Source organism: Grammomys surdaster, unplaced genomic scaffold (assembly GCF_004785775.1).
Source record: "Grammomys surdaster isolate TR1022 unplaced genomic scaffold, NIH_TR_1.0 126546, whole genome shotgun sequence".
NCBI classification, from domain to species: domain Eukaryota; kingdom Metazoa; phylum Chordata; class Mammalia; order Rodentia; family Muridae; genus Grammomys; species Grammomys surdaster.
Genome location: NW_021621338.1, coordinates 4,757,918 through 4,779,850, shown reverse-complemented (window position 1 = coordinate 4,779,850; position 21,933 = coordinate 4,757,918). Strand labels below are relative to the sequence as shown.

Genomic DNA, 21,933 nt, shown 5'->3' with positions numbered 1-21,933 from the left:
TTTTTTTGGTTTTTCAAGACAGGGTTTCTCTGTGTAGCCCCGGCTGTCCTGGAACTCACTCTGTAGACCAGGCTGGCCTCGAACTCAGAAATCCTCCTGCCTCTGCCTCCCAAGTGCTGGGATTAAAGGCATGCGCCACCACCACCCAGCTAAACATCACCTTCTTTTTTTTTTTTTTTTTTCCGAGACAGGGTTTCTCTGTGTAGCCATGGCTGAGGCAGGTGGATCTCTGAGTTCAAGGCCAGCCTGATCTACAGAGTGAGTTCCAGGACAGCCAGGACTATACAGAGAAACCCTGTCTCGAAAAAAACAAACAAACAAAAACAAAAAAAACAAAACAAAAACAAAACAAAACAAAAAGCAAAACAAATCAATATCTCTCTCTCCCCTGGCCCCTCTCTCCCCTCCTCCAATATCTCTCTGTCTCTCCCCCACTCCTTATCTCTCTCCTTTCCTCCCCAGGTCTGCTTTGATGCCCAGGAGACTAGGCCCTGCAGGGGAATTGCTTTCTCAGGGCAATCCCACTGGCTCCTCTCCTGCTGCCCAGGGGCTCCCTCGGCCTCCAGGGGGTGGGAATGGAGCTGGGGTGGGCTCCCCACTGTCCTCCCTGCAGGCTGAGTTGTTGCCCCCTCTCTTGGAGCATCTGCTAATGCCCCCACAGCCTCCGCACTCTGCTCTGACATATGAACCTGCGCTGCTACAGCCTTACCTATTCCACCAGGTGAGCCTTCCACTCTGGCCATGCCCCAAGCCCAGCTCCCAGCCCTGATTCTGTTCTTACCCACATCTCTGGTTACCCACAGTTTGGCTCCCGAGATGGCTCCCGGGGCTCAGAGAGCTCCTCTGGGGTAGTTGGTGTTGGCCACCTGCCCAAGGCAGAAAGTCCTGCACTCTTCAGCAGAAGTATCTCCAAGGCCATTTTGGGGACTCACTCTGGACACTCCCTTGGGGACCTTACAGGTCCCTCACCTGCTCAGCTTTTCCAGGATTCAGGGCTGCTCTACATGGCCCAAGAGTTGCCAGTGCCTGGCAGGGCCCGGGCGCCAAGGTTGCCAGAGGAAGGGGGCAGTAGCCGGGCAGAGGACTCTTCAGAGGGCCATGAGGAGGAAGTACTAGGGGGTCATGGGGAGAAGTCCCCTCCCCAAGCAGCACAACCAGGTAACAGTGTCCTCAGCATCTACCTCTCTGTCTGCCAGGGACCTATATTATATTTTTATTTTATTTTTAAGGTGAGGTCTTGCTGTTATCCCAGGCTACCCTCATTTTTAGTTCAGGCTGGACTCAAACCTGCTGGAATCCACTTGCCTCAGACTCCTGAGTACTGAGATTACAAGTGCGAATCACCACAGTTGGCATTCTGCCTTTCAGTCACACATTTAACTATTGACAAGCTGATCTACAAAGATCTTAGCATCGATGTGGGGACAGTGGGGTGTGCACCTGGCACACCTCAAGTACGTTCCAGGTCTGGGAATGGGCATCAGTGACCTAGTGTTTGAAAAGAATTCGAAATGTGCTTGTCCCGCCCCCCCCCCCATTCACCTATCAGCATTGCATCCGTTTATTCCACCATCGGCCCTAAACTCCTTGTCTGGCTCCCAGCAGATGTAAGTCTGCAGAGATTGGCTGCTGTACTAGCAGGATACGGAGTAGAGCTGCGTCAGCTGACCCCGGAGCAGCTTTCTACCCTCTTGACCCTGCTGCAGTTGCTGCCCAAGGGCACAGGAAGAAATCTTGGTGAGCATCCAGGCAAGGAGGCCAGCAACTCCCATCTCCATGGAGGTTACTGTAGGGGAGAGTTCTTGGGTTTTCTTCTTCTCCATATGGGGGTCTTTCTGTAGTCTAGGATGATTTGAAAACTCATGATCCTGCCTCTACCTCCAGAGTGTAGATTACAGGCATGGTCCAGCATGCATGGCTGAAAAGAGAGTTCTTTTGAGGATAGGGAGCAAGAGGGTAAGCAGGTGAGGTGAAGCATTTGACCAGGAAAGAACCAGAGAGAGAGAAACTCCGGAGATGGTGAGCGGGAGCCTGGGTGCAGGGGACGGCATCTGAGGATATTAACAGGACAGGAGTCACACAGATGGAACAGGTTCAAGAGCTCTGGTCCTTTCTCAGCTTGGCCTTGACTCTCTTTCCTACAACTATTGCTTTTTGTATCTCTACAGGAGGGGCTATAAATGTCGGAGGAGCTGATGTCAAGAAAGTGAGTTCCCGGCACCTCCCTGTCTCATAAGCCACTCCTTTTGCTTCGAGATCAAGGCTCAGAATCTATCCTCTGGTCCCTCACTTTAAGGCCTAGAGACTTCAATAATCACCTGTGGCCTCACCCCTCACTTCAAGTCAACAGGACTTGAAGCCAGAATCCTTAATCTGCTCCTCTTTTTACCACACTCCTTTCAGATCCCATGATTCCTACAGTGGGGGCTTTGGTGGAGGCTCCATCCTGCTGTAGCTGGATGAGCTTTGCTTCTCTGTTTTAGGTGTAGGCTTCTAATAGGTTGCCACTGAACAAAAGCCTAAAATTCCATTGCCCTTCTGCTTATCTTTCCCGATGATCAGGCTCAGTTCCCCCACACACACACCCCAGCCCCACTCTATGATTTACAGACCATACTTTACTCACTAAACCCTATATTGTCCCCATACATTCGATTCACATTCTATGGATGCACTTTCTGTTACCCATTGTGTGGGCTTTGGGGGTGAAAAGCTAAACCATTCCTAAATTCCACTGTAAAGAGCTTAGAGCCCAAAGTGTGACCGCCCCTCCTCCCCAGCCCTTCCACTCTAGAGGTCACACCTGCATCCTGTCTTGTAACAGACAATAGAAGAACAAATGCAGAGAGGAGGCACAGCAGAAGCTCGGCCCCCCACACCCTTGCTTCCTGGACACCCCACCTCCAGCCCCACCTCCAGCCCCACCTCCAGCGAAGTTCAGCAGGTGCTGAGCCCTGGTTTCCCTGAACCTCCCCAGACATCCAGTCCTCTGGGCACCTCAGCCGTCCTACTGGAGAAGAAAAGTCCCTTGGGCCAGAGCCAGCCCATAGCGGTGGGACAGCCGTCAGCTCGACCATCAGCTGAGGAGTATGGCTATATAGTCACTGACCAAAAGTGAGTGCTGCAGCCTGGGAAAGCCTTCCAGTCCCTGTGGGATTGGGTTAGCCTGTCTGGCAAGAAGCAGAGAGCAAGAATCCAGCTCTATTTAAAAAACAAAAAGGCAGAGAGGCAGGGCGTAGTTCTACACCTCTTGAGGTGGCCTGCCTCAAAAGAGTGCCTGAGAATCACCCCGTCCCCGTCGCTGCCCGCTCCCCTCCTGCAGACCCCTGAGTCTGGCGACTGGAGTGAGGCTGCTGGAGATCCTGGCTGAGCATGCGCACATGTCCTCGGGCCGCTTCATCAACATCAGGTGGGGCTGCCATTTTGGGACGGCACAGTGGTCTTGCCTGAGTGAGGTGGTACTGAAGGGTCTAGGGAAGAAAGGAAGACAGCTCTGGGGTCAGAGTCCTCTCAACTTGTCGAAGAGAGCCACATGTAGGCCTGCTGCTAGCCCCATCCTGAATCTGCCTGTATTAGACACACTCGTGGGAATCCCTGATCCGCAGTGCTGGCCTCTTTATTTAGAATCTAGAGTCTCGGGTGGGTAAGGGAGTAACATATTTCCTATTTGGCAGTGTGGTGGGACCAGCTGTCACCTTCCGAATCCGGCACAATGAGCAGAACCTGTCTTTGGCAGATGTGACCCAGCAAGCTGGTAAATAGCACCCTATCCTCGAGCCCAGGCTCAGCATGACCCCAGCCTTGACTCCCAGGCCTGGGCTGATGCTCATCTAAACTATTTCCAGCCCACATAGGGCTGAAACGAGCCTGGCTTGCACCCTTCCTGCAGGGCTGGTGAAGTCTGAACTGGAAGCGCGGACAGGGCTCCAGATTTTGCAGACAGGGGTGGGACAGGTAAGCACTAACTGTAGAATCCGTCAAAGCCCTCATAGGTCAGACTCTGCTCACAAGAGAGGAGGAAAGAACAAGAACCCTTTTCAGCCCTTTAAGGGTTGAAAGTCCATTGGGCTCACCAGCCTTCTTTCCCATGCAGCCCGTCTATGTGTAGTTCTCATTTTGACCATCAGATGGCGGAGTGGCGCTTTCCTGAAGGATCATTCTTAAAGCTATACCATCATTTTGTTGACATCTTTTCTCTTTGGGGTCACCCAAAGGCTCTGGCTCTTGAATTGGTGCAATATGGATTGGGAAGGAATCTGTATGCCCTCCTGCCTGTTACCTTCATATCCCTGCCTTCACAGCTTTGTCCCTAGAGGTGGCCTAAGTAGGAGCCAAGGTCCAGTCTCCTCTGCCATCATCTCTCTGATTCCAGCTTTGTTCCCACAGAGGGAGGAAGCAGCTGCAGTCCTTCCCCGACAAGCCCATGGCGTATCTCCCATGCGCTCAGTGCTGCTTACTCTGGTGGCCCTGGCAGGTGTCGCTGGGCTGCTAGTGGCTTTGGCAGTGGCCCTGTGTATGCGCCATCATTCGAGACAGCGGGATAAGGAGCGCCTGGCAGCGCTGGGACCGGAGGGGGCCCATGGTGACACTACTTTTGAGTACCAGGTGTGAAGCTATAGAAGCTCATGGAGAGACTCAGTCTTGTGTGGAGTGAGCCTGTGGACAGAATAAGGTCCTGTCTGGGTAGAGGGTGGAGGGGTCCTGGAAGGGGTGTTGGGACATACTTTTTAAATGAATACGGACTGGGATAGTTGGCTCCCGAGATGCCTCCCAGGAATCTGATTCTGGGGTTCTACTTTGTGATATCTGAGGTTGTCATAAGCACCGAGGCAGGAAAGAGTTCATGAAAGACAGACCTTACTCACCTCATTGATCAGAGACAAGCCTAAGGCTCCAGAATGGAGTTCAAGGCTTTGTTTTTTGGAGCACTGGAAACTGAACTCTGCACACAGGGCAAGCACTATGCCTGCAGGACCACTAAGCTCCAGCCTGAGGCTTAGAAACCTTTGTAGAGGGATTCTAAGGAGCCCCAGCCTCACCCAATCCTTCCTCTGCAGGACCTGTGTCGCCAGCACATGGCCACAAAGTCCCTGTTTAACCGGGCAGAGGGTCAGCCAGAGCCTTCTAGGGTGAGCAGTGTGTCCTCCCAGTTCAGTGACGCAGCCCAGGCCAGCCCCAGTTCCCACAGCAGCACACCATCCTGGTGCGAGGAGCCTGCCCAGGCCAACATGGACATCTCCACAGGACACATGATTCTGGTCAGGAAAGGGCCCAAGCCTAAAGTGGGGAGGGAACAGGATAGCAGGAGAGGCAGGATGGACAGTGTGGCCCAGAGCCAGGCTGTGGTGCCCCTACAGGCATACATGGAAGATCACCTTCGGAACCGGGACCGGTTGGCCAAGGAGTGGCAGGCCCTGTGTGCCTACCAAGCAGAGCCAAACACCTGTGCCACCGCACAGGGTGAGGGCAACATCAAGAAGAACCGCCATCCTGACTTCCTACCCTGTAAGTGAGCTGAGGGCCAGCCTGGCCCCACACTCTACTAGGAGCAATTAGTGGCTGGGGGAGAAGGTGCCGGGCTCCTTGTGCTGGGTGGCAAGGCCAAGGTGCCAGAAGGTCATTTGTGAGTTCTGTGCAGATGACCATGCCCGAATCAAGCTGAAAGTGGAGAGCAGCCCTTCTCGGAGCGATTACATCAACGCCAGCCCCATTGTGAGTGGCTCTGATTCCCACATTCAGTCCGCCTGTCTTCCCTGATCCTCTTAATCCAGCCAAGCCCTGAAACTGTAGAGTTCATGTCCTCAAACTAAAATATAGGCTTCTCAGCCACACACACACACATACACACACACACACCCTGGCCCACTCTTGACCGAGCCTCATCCAAGCTGGTCCTTCTCACTCTGGCTCATGACATATCCTCTCTGCCCTTAGATCGAGCATGACCCTCGGATGCCGGCCTACATAGCCACACAGGGACCGCTGTCCCACACCATCGCAGACTTCTGGCAGGTGCACGCTTGGAGGAGGGTTTTCTCAGAACCAGAGGCCCCTGACCCCAGCCAAGGCCAGGGAGGCTAGAGGGCGGCTTACCTGGATCTCTGTCCTTAGATGGTGTGGGAGAGTGGCTGCACTGTCATCGTTATGCTGACCCCATTGGTAGAGGACGGTGTCAAACAGTGTGACCGCTACTGGCCAGATGAAGGATCCTCCCTCTACCACGTCTATGAGGTCAGAGTACCCAACAGTAAGGGGTGGATGGTGGCATGCGCGCGCGCGCACACACACACACACACACCATACATATATGAAAGCTTGTGAATTCTGTCTAGCACCAAAAAGCATTTGTAAGGACTTTGATAAAATTCAGGGTTCATGCGTATGTAAAACATGGAAAATAAATATCCAAAGACTGAAGTTACCGCCTTTAACCTCCTCAAATATTTAGCATTTGCACTACTTGGGAGCAAGAGGGTGGGGACCGGAGCGGAGCGCGTGCGCCCCTTTGCTCAGACCCTGCCGGCTACCTGACAGGTGAACCTGGTGTCGGAGCACATCTGGTGCGAGGACTTCCTGGTGCGGAGCTTTTACCTTAAGAACGTGCAGACCCAGGAGACGCGCACGCTCACTCAGTTCCACTTCCTCAGCTGGCCGGCAGAGGGCACTCCGGCCTCCACGCGGCCGCTGCTGGACTTCCGCAGGTGAGCAAGCTGCCAGCAGCCACCCATCAGCTCTTCCGGGGGACCAAGGTCTGGCCTAGAACCTCGCCCTTGATCTCTGTCCCTTCCACCAGCCTCCCGTCCCCAAACCAGTACAGACAGTTTGAGCCGTCCCACCCTAACCTGGTACCCTTCTCACACCCACTTTCTCACACAGCCTTTCCACCATCTGGCTCCTTTGTCGGCTTCCCTGGAAGCGGGGGGGTGAGGGGGTGGGGGTAGGAGGGGTGGGGGGTGGTGGGGGGGAGGGTTTCCCCTGTCTAGTTCCCCTCTCCTCTCCTGCTGGGCCCTTCTTTATCTCCTGCCTTGCCCTCTGGCCCTCAGCCCTGTGCCTGCTTGCTCTTTCACTTTCTGCTGTCCAGCTTTCATCCTTGTCTTTCTGTGTTTTTGGCTCTATTTTTTTATATTTCTCTTTTCCCCTTCTTTCCCTCTTCCCTCGCTTCTCCGTCACTCTCCCCGCCCCCTTCTGTCTTCATTTCTCCCTCTGCACTTCTCCCTTCTGTCTCTCCCTCCCAGTCTCATGGCTGCCGGCATAATTTATTTATTTACTTTTGTGATCTCTGATGATATTCTCACTTCTGTTGAACAGCCACAAAAGTGGTCATTGACAGGTGTGACAACCGCAGGGTTGGAGCAGGCAGGCAGGCAGGTCGAGAAGGGACCAGCCTGAAGGCTGCTTGGAGAGCTGGGCCAGGAATTTAGAAAGAGACCAAGATTATCCTTCAGGAAGTTCATGGGCTGGTGGGGAGGGTTTTGGGGAGGGGGGACTGGGGGGGCTGAAGCAGAAACTAACAGAGGGACATAACCTGTTGTAACACAAAGACCAGGCCGGGCATCCAGCATGGCTTGCCATTTCACATACACAGGTGGCAGAGAAGCCTCTATACTGAAACCTTTTGTTCCTTTGTCTTGTGCCAAGCTGTCCTGGGTTTCCAGTCAGGCAGAGGGGCAGAATTGAGGTGGGGACCTTGAGTTTCTGAACTCCAGGATGACAGTGATTTCTGACTACCCTGCAGTCTGAAGCACATTTTTTTGTTGTTGTTGTTTTTGTTTTTCGAGACAGGGTTTCTCTGTGTAGCCCTGGCTGTCCTGGAACTCACTCTGTAGACCAGGCTGGCCTCGAACTCAGAAATCCACCTGCCTCTGCCTCCCAAGTGCTGGGATTAAAGGCGTGCGCCACCACTGCCCGGCCCTGAAGCACATTTTGAAAGTGATGTCAGAGTGTTAAATTATTTCCAGTTTTCCCCACATTTAAAAATGCCTAGTCAGTAGAGTTGGCACATGCCTGGAATTCCAGCTGTGCAGGAGGCTGAGGCAGGTCTGCAAGTTCAAGGCCAATCTGAGCAGCTTAGTGAGACCCTGTTCCATAAATAAATAGTGAAAAGGGCTGGGGCTATGACTCAGTGGTTGAGAACTTTCCAGGCATGCACAAAATCCTGGGTTCAGTCCTTCCTGCTGAATAATAATAATGTTAATATTTTTAAAGTAAACGTTTTTAACAATTTATTTATTTATGTTTGTGAGTACCCTGTTGCTGTCTCAGACACACCAGAAGAGGGCATCGGATCATTACAGATGGTTGTGAGCCACCACATGATTGCTGGGAATTGAACTCAGGACCTCTGAAAGGGCAGTCAGTACTCTTAACCACTGAGCCATCTCTCCAGTCCCCTCCCCCTTTTAATATGTGTGTGTGTGTGTGTGTGTATGAAATTCTCCCCTCCCTTTTATTGAGAATGGATTATTTTATCATACAATATAACTTGATTACAGTTTCCCCTCCTTTTACTTCTCCCAATTCCTCACCACTTAAGTAAAGGTTTTGGTTGGGTTCAGTATAGAGTACGAATGAGGCCTTGGCTTGACCACAAAAAAGAAAAAATACTAGCAAACTCCTTGATAGAGAGACTAATAAGGTCACTGCTGAACAACCACTGGGGCTTACAGCAGAATTACATACATTCAGCTGGCATGTGACAGAACAAAGTCATTGTTGCTAATGAATGCATTTTGGTGACCTGATATCAGGGCTGGTGTGGACTAAGGGCCTGAGTAGAAAAGGCATGATTTTCACGGCAGTAGAGGAGGAGGCCTGGAAGTTACCAGGATGCCTTGGATTTGATCAGAACCACTTGCTCTTTCTCCATCCTTACTAACTACCACTTCTGGAGAGCGCCTGTGGCATGCTCTCTTACGGCATTTCATAAGAATCCTAACAAATGGTCCCTGCTGTTGTCTCCCATTTCACGGGTATGGGAACCGAGAAGTTAAATTGTTATTCTGGTTGACAACTTGGGTGTGTGGCTCCCAAGTGACAGATCAAGCCCAGTGCCACCCCCGTCAGCTGTGATCCTTTGTCACCAGCCCTGAACCTTCTCTCTAACTCTCTTACTGCTCCGTGATTGCCACAAGGCAGGAGAGTAAGAAAGCCAGCATGTGGTCACACGATGCTGTATGCTTGATGCTCTTCTTTGCGGCTGGTAGCCTCTGGCCTCACACTCACCTCTCATTGCAGGAAAGTGAACAAGTGCTACAGAGGCCGCTCCTGCCCCATCATAGTGCACTGCAGGTGGGTAAGGACCTGCCACAGAGCCCTGCACTGGGGCCTTCCCCATTCCGTCCTTCCCTCTGGTCCTTTTTCTTGTGCACAAACCATGGGCACACTGCCTGTCTGCCTCTTGAAGTTGGTGAGCAACAGACAGTAGCCAAATCTGGCACACTCTGTCTTTAATGAGTTAAAAATAGTCACAGGCGCATACACACACACACACACACACACACACACACACACACACACACGAATGTCAGCTCACAGCACTGGAAATGTTTACTCTGAACAAAGCCTGAGCCAGGCTGTAGAGGGCCACTCCCACTCTGTCCTGCTGCCTCCACTGAAAGTGGAGCCATGGCTGTCTTTTGTCCCCATGCCTGGGGACATGCCAGGGCTCAAAGGCTTGCTACTTGGAGTCTTGTTGTCTCACCCATGACTCACTAACATTCTTCTCAGGCCAACTTGAATAATCAGACAATGTCCCCACCCCAACACCCTTGGTTGCTCCCTTCCTGCCTTGTCAGAGCTAAGCCTGTCTGTCACCATCTCCTATTTCAGTGATGGTGCAGGGAGGACAGGCACCTATATCCTTATTGACATGGTCCTGAATCGCATGGCAAAAGGTAAGGTCTTATCCCCACAGGACCCACCACCCTGGTCCCTCCTGGCTCCCCAGCACCCAATGGGCCTGAGAACCCACTGGAGAGCATGTGGTCCCATCTCTCCAACCTGTGCCAAGTGTTCCCAGGATACCCTTTTAAGCATCCCTTACTCCATCCTATCCCCAGGCGTGAAGGAGATTGATATCGCTGCCACCCTGGAGCATGTCCGTGACCAGCGGCCTGGCCTTGTCCGTTCTAAGGTGACAGTAGCTCCCTGCCCATCCTAGTTGATTCTCTTTCCAAGTACTCTCTTCATGGCCACCATGAAGAAACCAACAGCAGTCTGCCCCTCCCACATCCCTCAGGAAGACTCCCCTCTTTCCAGATGCCCAGCACCCTCCACCCCTGCAATGTCCCCTGGGGCAGAGGCAGAGGCTAGGTTTCTCCTGACCCTTCTGCCACTGGCCTTGCACAGGACCAGTTTGAGTTTGCGCTGACGGCCGTGGCGGAGGAGGTGAATGCCATCCTCAAGGCCCTGCCCCAGTGAGCCCCCTGGGCACCTCAGTGAGCATCCTGACCTCTGCTCCTTCTGCCTGTGTGAGCATTTGTGCACCCACTCTTCAGCCCCTACCCATCTGCCACGTTGGTCCGACTTGGGCATGGTAGCCCTTCCCAACCCAGTGTGGAAGGGAGTCGGGAGGGGAGGGATAGGTCCACCCTGCTTTATCCATGCTAGAATCAAGGTATTCCATGAGAAACAGACAGCAGACAAGGGGAGGAGTGGACACCAGCAGCAAGTGTGCCCAAGCCCCACCCTACCTGAGTCTCTGTCTCCCTCTCTGGATGTGTGCCTCCTCACTCCCACCAGCCTACTGTGTGTAGACAAAGCAGAATGAGAAGGCCCCAGCTCCCCCAACCCTGCTACCACTGGCCTGCCACCTTGACCCTGCTCAACCTTCTCCCTCTAGCACAAGGGAACGTTTCTAGAAAAATCTACTTTTGTATCAATGTGAATAAAGTCAGTGTGTTGTCTGTGCAGCTGCAACATGGATGCCTTCACAGTTCTGTCTGTTAAGCCTGCCCTGTCTCCCTGGAGACACAAAGCCGAGAGCCAGGCGTGACACTGGCTGCAGAGGCTGGCTGTCCTTGGTTTGAAAAGTGGTGCCTAACAGCATGGCTTCTGGGTGGCTGGCAGGTTCCAAGTACCACGCATGGATTAGTTTTATCTTTGTAAAATCCTGACCAATAATGCCTCATGCACAAAGGGAACACAGCATGACCCTTGGTAGCCCAGGCTGTGAAACCTTTATGTTGTGAAGGCAGGGTTCAAGCCTGGGCAGCCATGCTTTCATAAAATCTTCCCTCCCGGCTCTTCGGCTGCTTTGTGCCCTTCAGCCTCAGGAATGACATTTGTGTCACATGGGACTGAGCTCGGGGCTGTGGAGCATCCACCCACTGCCTGGGACATCTCCCAGTGAGGTGCTGGGGCAGGCCACCTGGGGGCGACACACCCCTTTCACCTTACCCAGCCTCCCTGCCCTTTACCCTTAAGGTGGCCCTTGTGCTCCTCCCCCAGGCGCCCTCAGACAGTGATTCCAGACACACACAAAAAATGAACTGAGATGAAACCCTGGGTTCATGCTAGAGTTCAAATGAAATTCTGAATGCTGGGGTGAGGGACAATGCCCGTCCTACCAACTGCTCTGCTGAAACTCAGTTCCAAAGGTCTACAAGACAAAGGCTGTAAGTGGGCAAAACACCATTTCTGCAAGGCCCAGCAGATGATCAGGATGGGGGCTTGGAAGTCCCCCTCAAGAGTAGCTGCTGCTTTAGCTTCCAGAAGTCTGCTAGGCCCTTGACTCCAGATTGTGAAGCAGACAGTGAATTCTGGGCTGAGGGAGCCAGGGCCACATCCTCTTGTAGAATAGCACAAAGGTGCTGGTCCTACAGTTAGAGACAGTAACTGGGGAGGAGCTCCTGGTTCCTTCATCCCTGGGCCTGCACACTGGGGAGGGTGGCATTCTGCATGCTCCTGCATCACACCCCCTGGAAGGGCTTATTCTAGGGCCCTTGGGTACTGTTTAAAATTATTAGGCATCATCTGAGTCCCATGCTTCCAATCAAGTCTTAACTTAGTGTGAGCCTGGCTGGGCTGCAGAGAACCAGGAAGTGCATCCCCTTCCAAGAGGGAGCCTCCAGATGAAGCTATGTGTGGGGCCCTGGAAGGGAGGGCCAATAATGATAAGCGCTTTTCTGTCATCACATGACACATTTGGGGAGGACAACCTGGTCAAAGTTTGTGCCTCCAGCTATTTGGCATGAAGGAAGATGTAAGGCCTGACGTGTCATCTAGTAGTTCCAGGGGGTCTCTCTCGAGCCATCGTGGAAAGGAGGAACACAGGGCACCAAGCTCTCAAAATTCAGCTTTATTTGCCTCCATTTCCCCTCAGTGTGAGCTCAGCTCATCTGGCTTTGGTGGGTCTCAGAGGCTCAGTGTTAACAGAGGCTGGCCACAGCCTGCTCCACCAATGCCCTTGCTGGCCTTGGGCTCCCCAGGCAGGAGGACAGGTAGCTCATGGAGGATGAATTGATGATAAGAAAGAATGGGCAGCAAGGTCAGAGGTCAAAGAAAGCCATTCAAGCAATATGTCCAACACTCCCTCCGCATGCCGCTCCTTGCCATACACATTCCAGCCAAGGCAGCCTCCTCTCCCATGTCCTGCCAGCCCACAGCCATCCAGGACCACGCCCTACCTACTCCATCCACTGCCCCATTAGCTTATTCCTTGGACCTCCAGGTTGGCCAAGGGGAAACAACCACTCTCAGATGCTACAGGAATCTGCTTGTGCCACCCTGGGTCTAGCAAGAAGTGTCATAGGAACTAAGGTTCTGGTCATCTACAATTCTCATCACCCTGGCCAGGGACAAAATGAAAGACAAGATCTTCCCATTCTGAGAGTGTGACAGACTGGCCAGAGTTGGAACTACATATCCCAAGAAGCTCAGTGTTCTAACTGAGCAGCTCTTCCCCTGGGATAAGAACTATAAGAACTGAGGCCAGGGTACATTACACTCTGGGACTTGTAGTCCGCAAAAGACAGCACTAAGCACCCAGGGAAGAGAGTTCAGAGGCTAAGAGTACAGGTGCCTCCTACTCAGTCTCCACCCCCCACCCCAGCCCCCAGCTCTACACTCAGCATAAGGGAGGAAGAGGAATGTAGTGTTCCCTCCTAGTACACTGGGGAGGGCGCTGTCCTGATGGAACTGCAGCAACTCTGTATCCAGGATATCCAGCTCAGAACACATCTGGGGAGAGAGCAGGGGTGGGTGACAGGAGAGAGGGTCAGCTGCAAGCAGATGGAGGATGGAGCTGAGCATGCACTCCTAGGACAGCCCTGTGGCCGGCCCCTGAGCTCTGATGCAAGCTGGGCAGGTAGTACAAATACAGTCCCCACCTAGGCCTCCCCTGGGTCACCATGGCCCTATCCCACCTCTCCAAGGATAGCCGGCCTCACCTCTGCCTAGTCCTATGGCCAGGGCAGGCTGAGGCAGCAAGAAGAAGGGAAGAGGAGTTGACTCTGGTTGAGACTCTGGAGGGCTGAGAGGCTTCCACCCCACCTAGCTAGCCTCCCCAGAAGATCCTACGGACCCACTGGCCCCAGCATCTTCCTGGGCTTCAAAGAAAAGGAAAAGGGAGACCTAGCCAAGCAGCAATGAAAGCAAGCGTTGCGGCTGAAGGGCGGGTGTTGCAGAGAGTGGAGTGGGAGGAAGGCAGCACCAGAGGGGAATGAGACGGTGGGTGAGAGCTCAGTTCTACACAGAAACAGGGAGGGCTGCAGCTGGCCAAGGACAGCGGAGGCTCTGCTCGGCCCGCGCTGTTCCCCTGGGGAAGCTGCCAACTCAAGCTCAGAGCATGCCAGGCCAAGTCCTCCTTCCTTGAGAGCATCAGAACACAAACGGCAGAAAACGACTTGGGCATAAAAAGCCCAAACCCGCTAATGTCCTTCAGCAGTGTCTGATCCAACCAGTGCCTCTGAGCTCCACAGGCACTGATGCCCCCAACCCCCAAACCCTGGGCTTTACCCAGGGACCTATCAGCCCTGGACAGAGTACAACAAATCCCTGTCCCCGCTACAGGACGGTGGGCCTGGGAGGGAACCGTGTGGAGGGACAGAATTTGGAATCCTGCAGCTCAGGCCACACTATTCTGCACTCCTGACAGTGAGCTGGACCCTGAGTCAGGACCTGAATCAGTCCCAGCTCTGGTTCTCAGAGAATGAGGCAGCGAGAGGCCTTCTCCTCTGAGGATGGGCTGAGTTTGGCTTCCTCACCCCTCACCCCCTTATGTGTGCCTCCCATATCAAGGTCTCTGTGCTGGGCCTTGGGCTGCCCATGCTGTCGTTGCTGTGCCCCCCGCCCACCTGCTGGCTTCTGCCCAGCTGCCTCCATCTCTGACAGGCTGTAAGCCATGGCAAGCTGCAGGTCCTCATCCTCAGAAAGGTCGTGGTCAAGGGGGCGAGAGAGAGAGGTCGGCCGGACCTGCATGACCCCCAACCCAGGGGTGACTGAAGGTTGCTGCTCACGACGGCTCAGCTCCAAGCCTAGTGCCAAGTCATCTGGAACACCTGCAAAAGTCACAACCACCATCAGGTCTCGACCCAAAGCTAGAACATCATGCGGGGCCACTGCACCCAGTAATGAACCACCACGCAGAGTCTCTCTCTGGAACTGACATCCATGCATTAGGTTACAAGGTTATCTAGCACAGTACTCGGCTTCCCTGTGCCTCCCTTGTCTATGACACAGGAATGAGGAGATTGTCTACACACGAAGAGGTTCCAATGACAAGTATAACCTGCGTACAGTACTTGTTAGAGTGCTCAGCGCCAGCAGTTAAATGGCTAGCCACTGTGACTGTGTGGGATTCCTGGAGTGATGCACAGGGCTCTGTCCCATACTCTACTATACCTGACTTTGATTCCTGTCTTGACTTCTCCCTTTGTTTGGTAAGCAGCAGTCTTAAACCAGAGGCTAGTGGGGACCACTTAAACATGCTTCAGCTCACACCCCTCAAATCGAAACTAGATCAATACGCCAGGCAGTGGTGGTGTACAACTTTAATTCCTGCACTTGGGACACAGAGGCAGGTGGGTCTTTGGGAGTTCAAGGCCAGCCTGGTCTATAGAGTGAGCTCCAGGAGAGCCAAGGCTACACAGAGAAACCCTGTCTCTAAAAACCAAACCAAACCAAAAACAAAAACAAAAAACAAAATAAAACAACAACAACAACACCCCCCCCCCCAAAAAAAAAACCTACTACCACCACCAACAAAACTGGGTAAATATGATCTGCACGGCTTTACTCCCCTGTTATGTCAAGAACACAGGAAGACTTCGGAGATGGCTCTGAGTTCAGATCCCCAGCAACCATGAAAAAAAAGCAGCGTGCAGCAGAGCACACCTGTAATCCCAGTGATGGAAAGCAGAGGCAGGAGGATTCCTGGGGCTTGCTGGCCAGCCAGGTACGCTGAAGCCAGCTACAAGTTCAGTGACAGACTCTGTCTCAAAAAATAAAGTAGAAGGCTGGAGAGATGGCTCAGCAGTTGAGAGGACTGACTGCTCTTCAAAAGGTCCTGAGTTCAATTCCCAGCAACCACATGGTGGCTCACAACCATCTGTAATGGGATCTGATGCCCTCTTCTGGTGTGTCTGAAGACAGCGACAGTGCACTCATATAAATATAAAAAATGAATCTTAAAAAAAAAAATAAAGTAGACAAAGAAGACGTGAAGGAGAGAGGAACATGGCAGCTGTTAAGAGCAGGTACTGTTCCCCCGGAGGACCCCAGTTCAGCTCCCAGACTCCACATCAGGAGGCTCACAACTGCCTGTAACTTCATCTCCAAGGGGACCTGGAGGTGCCTTGGACCTGTTAGCACCTGGACAGATGCAAGCACATATGTGCACACACTACATACAAAACTACACATAATCAAAAATCTTAATAATTATGTATATATGTATGTAGGTAGGTAGATAGATGATTGATAGACAGACGAACATTGACTTTTGGCCTCCACAGGTGCATTCATGGGCACATGCAGAGTGTACATCACATACACACGCATAAGACACATATTTAGAGAGAGAGGAAGATGACAGAGAGAGAGAGAAAAGAGAAGGAGAAAGAGAAAGGAAGAGGAAAAAGAAAGGAAAGGAAACCCCCACTGTGGACATGTATGTCCTTTAAAAAGAGTGAAGTGCAGGCTCAGGCAATAGCTCGAAGGTAGAGAGTTTGCCTAGCCTGCCTAAGGCTCTGGGTTCAATATCCAGTATCACACACACAGAGTGAAGAGCCTTGCACCCAAGGCATCCTACTAATGATGCAGTCTGAGACCCTTCTTCCCCCGCTAACCCCACCCCAGGAAGTAGAAGGAGGCGCCACTCACCGTTGATTGACACTGACTTCAGCTGTCCATCCTCTTCCACTTCTACCCGCTCCTGCCCATTCTCCATGATCCTGGAGAAGATAGCACAGTTCAGTCAGTGAGCAGACCTCTGAACGGTCCAAGCTCTGAATGGTCCAGTGGTCAGGGCAAGACTCCGTGTTCACACAGCACTTGCTTCTGGGCCTCCTCCCCAGCCCCTCCACCTGAACAGCCCCAGAAGGAGAGCTCACCTGCGTGTGGTGATGCGGCGGCCTTGGACAAAGGTGGTGGACGTAGAAACAGAGCGGAAAGCACCAGCCCCCGGGCTGAAGGAGAAAGACGAGGAGGAGAAATCTGGCATTGGGACAGATGAGGCAGAGAGGAGGTGTTGAGAGAGAGACTGTTGGCTACTTACCACGGTCACCGAGAGCCAGGAATCTTGGGGGCCTCACTCAAACCTGCCCAGGCTAGCCAAAACAAAACCAAGTCCCAGGATTCCAATACTCGGGATTGGCAAAAATGGACAGGGATAGTGCTTACCAGAGTTGCCAGGGAAGGAGGAAGAGAAAGTGAAGAAGGGGCCCGTGAGTCGGGAACCCTGGTTCTGAAGCTCCGAGAAGGCACCCAAGTCATCTGCAAGAAGATTATCAGTGGTGAAGAGCTTCCCTCCAAACCCCGTGTGGCTGGAGCCTTAGAGCCCAGACATCAAGGTGACGAGCAGCCCGGTACACTGCGGTGTCTCTGGTTTTGCATTGTGTAAGTTTACAAAAACTTTTAAGGTTATTGTTTTTTTTTTAAGATGTATTTATTTATTCTATGTATGTGAGCACACTGTCCCTCTTTTCAGACACACCAGAAGAAGGCATCGAATCCCATTACAGATGGTTGTGAGCCACCATGTGGTTGCTGGGAATTGAACTCAGGATCTCTGGAAGAGCAGCCAGTGCTCTTAACCACTGAGCCATCTCTCCAGCCCCAATTTACAAATTTTTTAAACTTTTTTTTTTTTTTTTTTTTTTGAAAAAGGGTATCAGTGGCTCAGGCTAGCCTTAAACTTAGTAGATACAGATGACCTTGCAGCCCTGATCTTGGGGCTCCACCTCCCAAGTTTAAAGTTCTTTGGGGGCTTTGAGACAGGTTCTCACTGCATAGCTCTGGCTAGCCTGAAAATTGCTATGTAGAGCAGGCTAGCCTTTAACTCACAGAGTGCCTCTGCCTCCTGAGCGTGGGGATTAAAAAGTGTACACCACCATGGCCAGCTCTCAGTGCTGACTTTTTTACAGGCATGTGCAACCCTGCTTGTTAAAGGAGTCGTTTAATCAACAGATTTACCTCTGTGTTTTGTTTCGTGGTGCTGGAGACTGAAATCAGTGCCTTGCACGTGCTGGACAGGCCTCTACCACAGAGCTCCTTCCTAGCCACCCAGTTGTGCCAATTATATGTGTGAGTCTAAGCTAACTAATACTATGCTTCCATTTTCTCATCTGGAAATGGGAATTAAAATGGCTCACCTCTCAGGATTTACAAGAGGCTTTAGGGGATGTAGGGTTCTTGGAATATGTTATTCATTAAAAAAAAAAGGTATCTGTTGTTATGTGCAATGCTGTGCAGCGAGCGGTCACATGATGCTTTTGAGTCTTGTTCCATTGGTAGCTGTTGTGGAGGCTTAACAATGTGTTTTTGTTGTCATTTAATAAGGCCAGTCTGTGAAGTGTCACTGGTGTGTCATGTGAGTCCTGCCATGTGTCAGGTTCTTCTGTCCTAGCTTTCACTGGACTCACGCCTACAACCTCAAATCTTCTGTCTGTGAAATTCCAATTCCGTCTCCAGCTCTAGCCTGAGAGATTCCCCAGAGAACAGGCAGCAGGCTGGAGGAGGGAGTTGCACAACCCTGAGTCTACGTACCAAAGAGCTCTGAAAAAGGGTCTCCACTCCCGAAGAACTCCCGGAAGACTTCCTCAGGGCTACGGAAGGTGAATGTGAAGCCGGGCCCCACACCACCAGTTTCCGATCGAGAAGGACCACTTCCTGGAGGAGAGTCAGGATGAGGAGGGTGCTTAGTGTGTACATACGGTCCTAAGCTGGGGATCCCACTTAAAAGCATGGCCAGGAACCTTAGAAAGAGCATGCTATGCAAGGATTTGCCTGCCCCTCCCTCCCTGAACCATCTCCATCTTGGCACCCCACCACTCTACCTACCTGCCCCCGTCAGCCCTTCCCGGCCATAGCGGTCATAGATCTCCCGTTTGTGCTCTAGAAGAAGAGACCCAGTCATTCCTCCCAAGAGGAAAGTTATCTCCCCTCCTGGGTTAGGACAAGTGTCAGAAAATGCAACTTGGAAGATGGCAGGGTATCCCGGGAGAACATGATTTCAGCAGCTGGCTCATCTATATAAGACACACCAACAACACCCATTCCAAGCCATCGAGAGAATTAAAGGAGATAACTCACCAAACTGCCTAGCAAAGTGCCTAACACATAATGCAATGCATTAGCTAGGGGCTGAGGTGAGCTCAGTGGTAGAAACCCTAACAGGAACAAGACCCTGGGTTCAACACCCAGCTCCACAGAAATAGGTAAATAAATGTCAGCTAATTACACTATACTATTATGAATAGGCTAACCCTAATCAAGCTACTTCCACAGAGACCAGCTAGGACCACGACCAAAGCATGCATCAGCCTTCCTTGGTACAGTGGCTCTCCTTTGGAATACTCTTCTCAGTGTGTAATGTCTCTCTGCATATTCCTGGCTACTGTGGGTATTCTCTGACCAGAATATGATAGACCACAGGATGAGGACGGGGCCTGCTTGTCCTCCAATGTCTCCTTAGTACTCCGAAATACTTGGGATGTCCCTAGTACTCTGAAATACCTGGGAGGTACATTTAGGGGATATTTTCTGGGATCATTTGTGGGTTTTGTTTTTGGTGTTTTGAGAAGACAGGGTAATCTTACCTCAGCTTCCTCAGTGCTGAGGTGACAGGTGTGAACCACCACTCACATCTAAGAAATACATTTTTAAAGATACTGCTCATGTAGCCCAGGAAGGTCCTGAGCTTGATATGTGGCCAAGGAAGGCCTTGAACTTTTGCTCCCCCTGCTTCCGTCTTGCACTGCTAGGTTTACAGGCATGTGGCATGGTGCCTAGTTTATGTGGGGCTAGGGATCAGACCCAGGGCCTTGTGTATGATACCAAAGCACTCTACTGACAAAGCTACAGCCTCAACCCATTGGTGCTTGCTTTGATGTTTGTTTACTTATTGAGACAGGACCTTTGACCTTAAAAGAGCCTCCTAAGTGCTGGAATTATAGCCATGTCTAGTCAGAATGGTTTCTGAATTAATGAATCAATGGCCTGGGTCTGCAATTGTGGCTTGACAGTAGAACACTTGCTTTAGCATGCGCAATGCCCTAGGTACACTCTTAAGCACAGAAAAAAAATCATCTATCAGACCTGGATTCATATTCTAACTCAAGAAATGGGGAAATCATTTCATCTCTCTCAGCCTCAGTTTACCAGGCTATAAAATGGGGGTGATAAGCCTGCCTGGCAGGAAAGCTGTGACCTTCCCTGATCAGGACCCAAACTGCTTTCCAGACCCTGGAAGACAAACTTAACTTGCCCCGTGGGAGGAGGCAATTAAACGCTGTCTAAGATAAAATCATGGAGGAGATGGGATGGAGGCTTGGCTTTAGGAAGGAGTACAATGAGTGAATGTTAGTAGGGGTACATGCTGGTCCCTGCAGGACCCTAAGCCTTACTGTCAGATAGTACTTCATAGGCCTCTGCCACCTCCTTAAATTTTTTTTCAGCAAACTCTTTATTATCCGGGTTCTTGTCTGGGTGCCACTGCAGAGCCTTCTTTCGGTACCTGCAGGAAGTGAGTGCAGAGGGAGGGTCAGGGGATTGATGCAAGATCTTTCCACCTGACCACCCTGCTTAGTACAACACCCTTTCACTGGCACCATCCCAGAATACCCCACGACTGCAGCCATGTATTCAGGGTTCTCTCCCTGCGGTGTGCCGGGGATATGAGTAAAGAGGAAAGTCCCTGCCCTAAGCTTTCTCTTGGGCTTCGTTCGATAGAGCTATCTATAGCCACAGAGAGAGTGGGGACACTGGCCTACTTCATAGAGCCTGGGCATTTTAGCACTGCAACCTGGGCAAGCCCACATGTAGGAGCTGGAGGGGAGGGGAACGGGGTGTGTAGCGGGCCCTAAAGAAGGTCAGCTCTTCTTCCCTTGCTGGACTTGGTCTAAGTACTTTCCCAAGGGTCTCCTTCCTCCTTCAGTCAGCCCTCGAAAGGGTCCCTGGCACTGGGGGGGGGGGGGGACGACAAGGGTCAGAGCCTTTCTGTAACACAGCCGAGGCACTTACGCCTTCTTGATGTCATCAGGGGACGCACTCCGCGGTACGTCTAGAATCTCGTAGTAGGATGCCATGGCAACTCAGCCGTCAGACGGCCCTCCTCCAGGCTGCGGGAGAGAAGGGGTCAGGCCGGTGGAGACACCGCAGCTTCCTGCGGCCGCAACCCCCGGCAGGCAGGAGACACTGCGCGGTGGAATCCGGCCGGGGAGCCACGCCTGCGGCCGGTGACTAGGCTTCTTCGCAGCCTTTATCTGGTCCCGCAGGCCGGTGCCCAGGACTATCTCACGGCAGGAGGGAGGATCCCTACCCGAACCCCCTAACTCCAGTAACCCGATCTGAGCCCCCAACCTGACCCAGCTGGGGCCGCACCTCCTCTGCCGGGAGTCCCGCCCCTGCCCCCCGCGGGGGAACCGCCTAGCACCCGCTGCCCGGCTCGCGGCCGCTGCGTACGACGCGCCCGGCTGGGTTATGTGCGCAAGCATGCGTCAGCGCCGTGGAAACTACTAGAGACTCAGAGAGGGCCGGCTCGGCCGGTCACACGAGGGGGCGGAGGGGGGGCGGTGGCGCTGCAGGGGCTGCTGGGAGATGGGGGCGGAGCCGTTTATTTTAGTTTTGCACCCAGGCGACGTCATTCCCAGGTGGGATTTAGGAGACTGAAGTCTGATACATCCTTCCAGCCGTGACACAGTCTCTCAAACACAGGCAGAGGGGCGGTCCGCAAGCTAGGTGCGGGACCCCTATCCTTCTATCGCTGGCCTCTAAACGTGCTTCATGATCCCTGAGTATTCCCCCCCAGGCCGTCACCTCCCGGACTCACGAGTCTCCTTTGGGCCTAACTCCTCCCCTTCTCCATAGCCTAGCTTCAGCCCCAAGTCTTCAAAAGAGGCTGCCCTGGCTCTCCTGAGTAGGTCAGACCTGCTTTTTATAGAGTCTCGTGGCATTTCCTTCTCCACGCTTGTCAGAGCCACAAATTAACATGTATTTGATGATCATCTACCTCCCCCAGTAGAATGCAAATTCCACAAGGTAAGAATTGTGTCGTCGTTTGTCATCCCCGTAGTCTTTAGTTGGAATTGAAAAGTAACAATTGGACAGCTAAATAATACTTGGAAGACTTTTAATATTTTTTACCTAGAAAGGGTGAAGTAGAATAGCCTATTAAAAGGAAATTAGTAGACTCAAAGTTCTTCTTCCATAGCCGACCCTGAGTAGATCTATTCAACCTCAAAATGATTCCTGGATTCGGACCTCGGGAAAAAGGGA

At 52.3% G+C, this 21,933-nt stretch overlaps 2 protein-coding genes across 7 annotated transcripts in view; one reads left to right on the top strand and one right to left on the bottom strand.

The window, feature by feature from the left end:
• The window catches only part of Ptprn (protein tyrosine phosphatase receptor type N), a 16,010-nt gene extending 5,093 nt beyond the window's left edge, over window positions 1-10,917 (top strand). For 2 of the 3 annotated variants that reach the window (XM_028760596.1, XM_028760598.1), the window contains exons 5-23: window positions 463-721; window positions 804-1,158; window positions 1,606-1,737; window positions 2,169-2,206; window positions 2,825-3,114; window positions 3,323-3,409; window positions 3,675-3,754; window positions 3,890-3,954; window positions 4,387-4,605; window positions 5,058-5,258; window positions 5,358-5,505; window positions 5,639-5,712; window positions 5,935-6,012; window positions 6,112-6,231; window positions 6,535-6,701; window positions 9,235-9,288; window positions 9,829-9,893; window positions 10,059-10,132; window positions 10,348-10,917. In XM_028760596.1, the coding sequence (XP_028616429.1) occupies window positions 463-721; window positions 804-1,158; window positions 1,606-1,737; window positions 2,169-2,206; window positions 2,825-3,114; window positions 3,323-3,409; window positions 3,675-3,754; window positions 3,890-3,954; window positions 4,387-4,605; window positions 5,058-5,258; window positions 5,358-5,505; window positions 5,639-5,712; window positions 5,935-6,012; window positions 6,112-6,231; window positions 6,535-6,701; window positions 9,235-9,288; window positions 9,829-9,893; window positions 10,059-10,132; window positions 10,348-10,419 (2,578 nt within the window). In that variant the 3' untranslated portion in view covers window positions 10,420-10,917. The remainder of the gene's footprint in view (window positions 1-462; window positions 722-803; window positions 1,159-1,605; window positions 1,738-2,168; window positions 2,207-2,824; window positions 3,115-3,322; window positions 3,410-3,674; window positions 3,755-3,889; window positions 3,955-4,386; window positions 4,606-5,057; window positions 5,259-5,357; window positions 5,506-5,638; window positions 5,713-5,934; window positions 6,013-6,111; window positions 6,232-6,534; window positions 6,702-9,234; window positions 9,289-9,828; window positions 9,894-10,058; window positions 10,133-10,347) is intronic. The other variant, XM_028760597.1, reaches the window with a different exon arrangement.
• Window positions 10,918-12,283: 1,366 nt separating this feature from the next.
• On the bottom strand, window positions 12,284-21,208 carry Dnajb2 (DnaJ heat shock protein family (Hsp40) member B2). 4 transcript variants are annotated; one of them, XM_028760666.1, is made up of 11 exons: window positions 21,040-21,135; window positions 20,680-20,777; window positions 20,064-20,173; window positions 18,499-18,552; window positions 18,205-18,327; window positions 16,840-16,932; window positions 16,551-16,653; window positions 16,321-16,391; window positions 14,295-14,498; window positions 13,389-13,416; window positions 12,284-13,179 (listed from the first exon to the last, which is right to left on the bottom strand). In XM_028760666.1, the coding sequence occupies exons 2-11, from the start codon at window positions 20,742-20,744 to the stop codon at window positions 13,104-13,106; spliced, it is 927 nt and encodes a 308-aa protein (XP_028616499.1). In that variant the 5' UTR covers window positions 20,745-20,777; window positions 21,040-21,135; the 3' UTR covers window positions 12,284-13,103. The 4 variants fall into 4 exon arrangements, with proteins under 4 accessions (XP_028616499.1, XP_028616500.1, XP_028616501.1 ...); XM_028760667.1 differs by lacking the exon at window positions 13,389-13,416 and having other exon boundaries at window positions 21,040-21,208; XM_028760668.1 differs by lacking the exon at window positions 13,389-13,416 and having other exon boundaries at window positions 21,092-21,208.
• Between the last annotated feature and the right edge of the window lie 725 nt (window positions 21,209-21,933).

What these genes read in the sequence shown, in the direction of transcription:
- Dnajb2 (XM_028760665.1), bottom strand. Translation starts at nt 20,744, where the DNA reads ATGGCATCCTACTACGAGATTCTAGACGTACCGCGGAGTGCGTCCCCT. An exon ending in GGAAGGGCTGACGGGGGCAG is followed by an intron (nt 18,328 to 18,498) that starts GTAGGTAGAGTG and finishes ACTCTCCTCCAG; the next exon opens with GAAGTGGTCCTTCTCGATCG. An exon ending in GAAGTCAGTGTCAATCAACG is followed by an intron (nt 14,499 to 16,320) that starts GTGAGTGGCGCC and finishes TGACTTTTGCAG; the next exon opens with GTGTTCCAGATGACTTGGCA.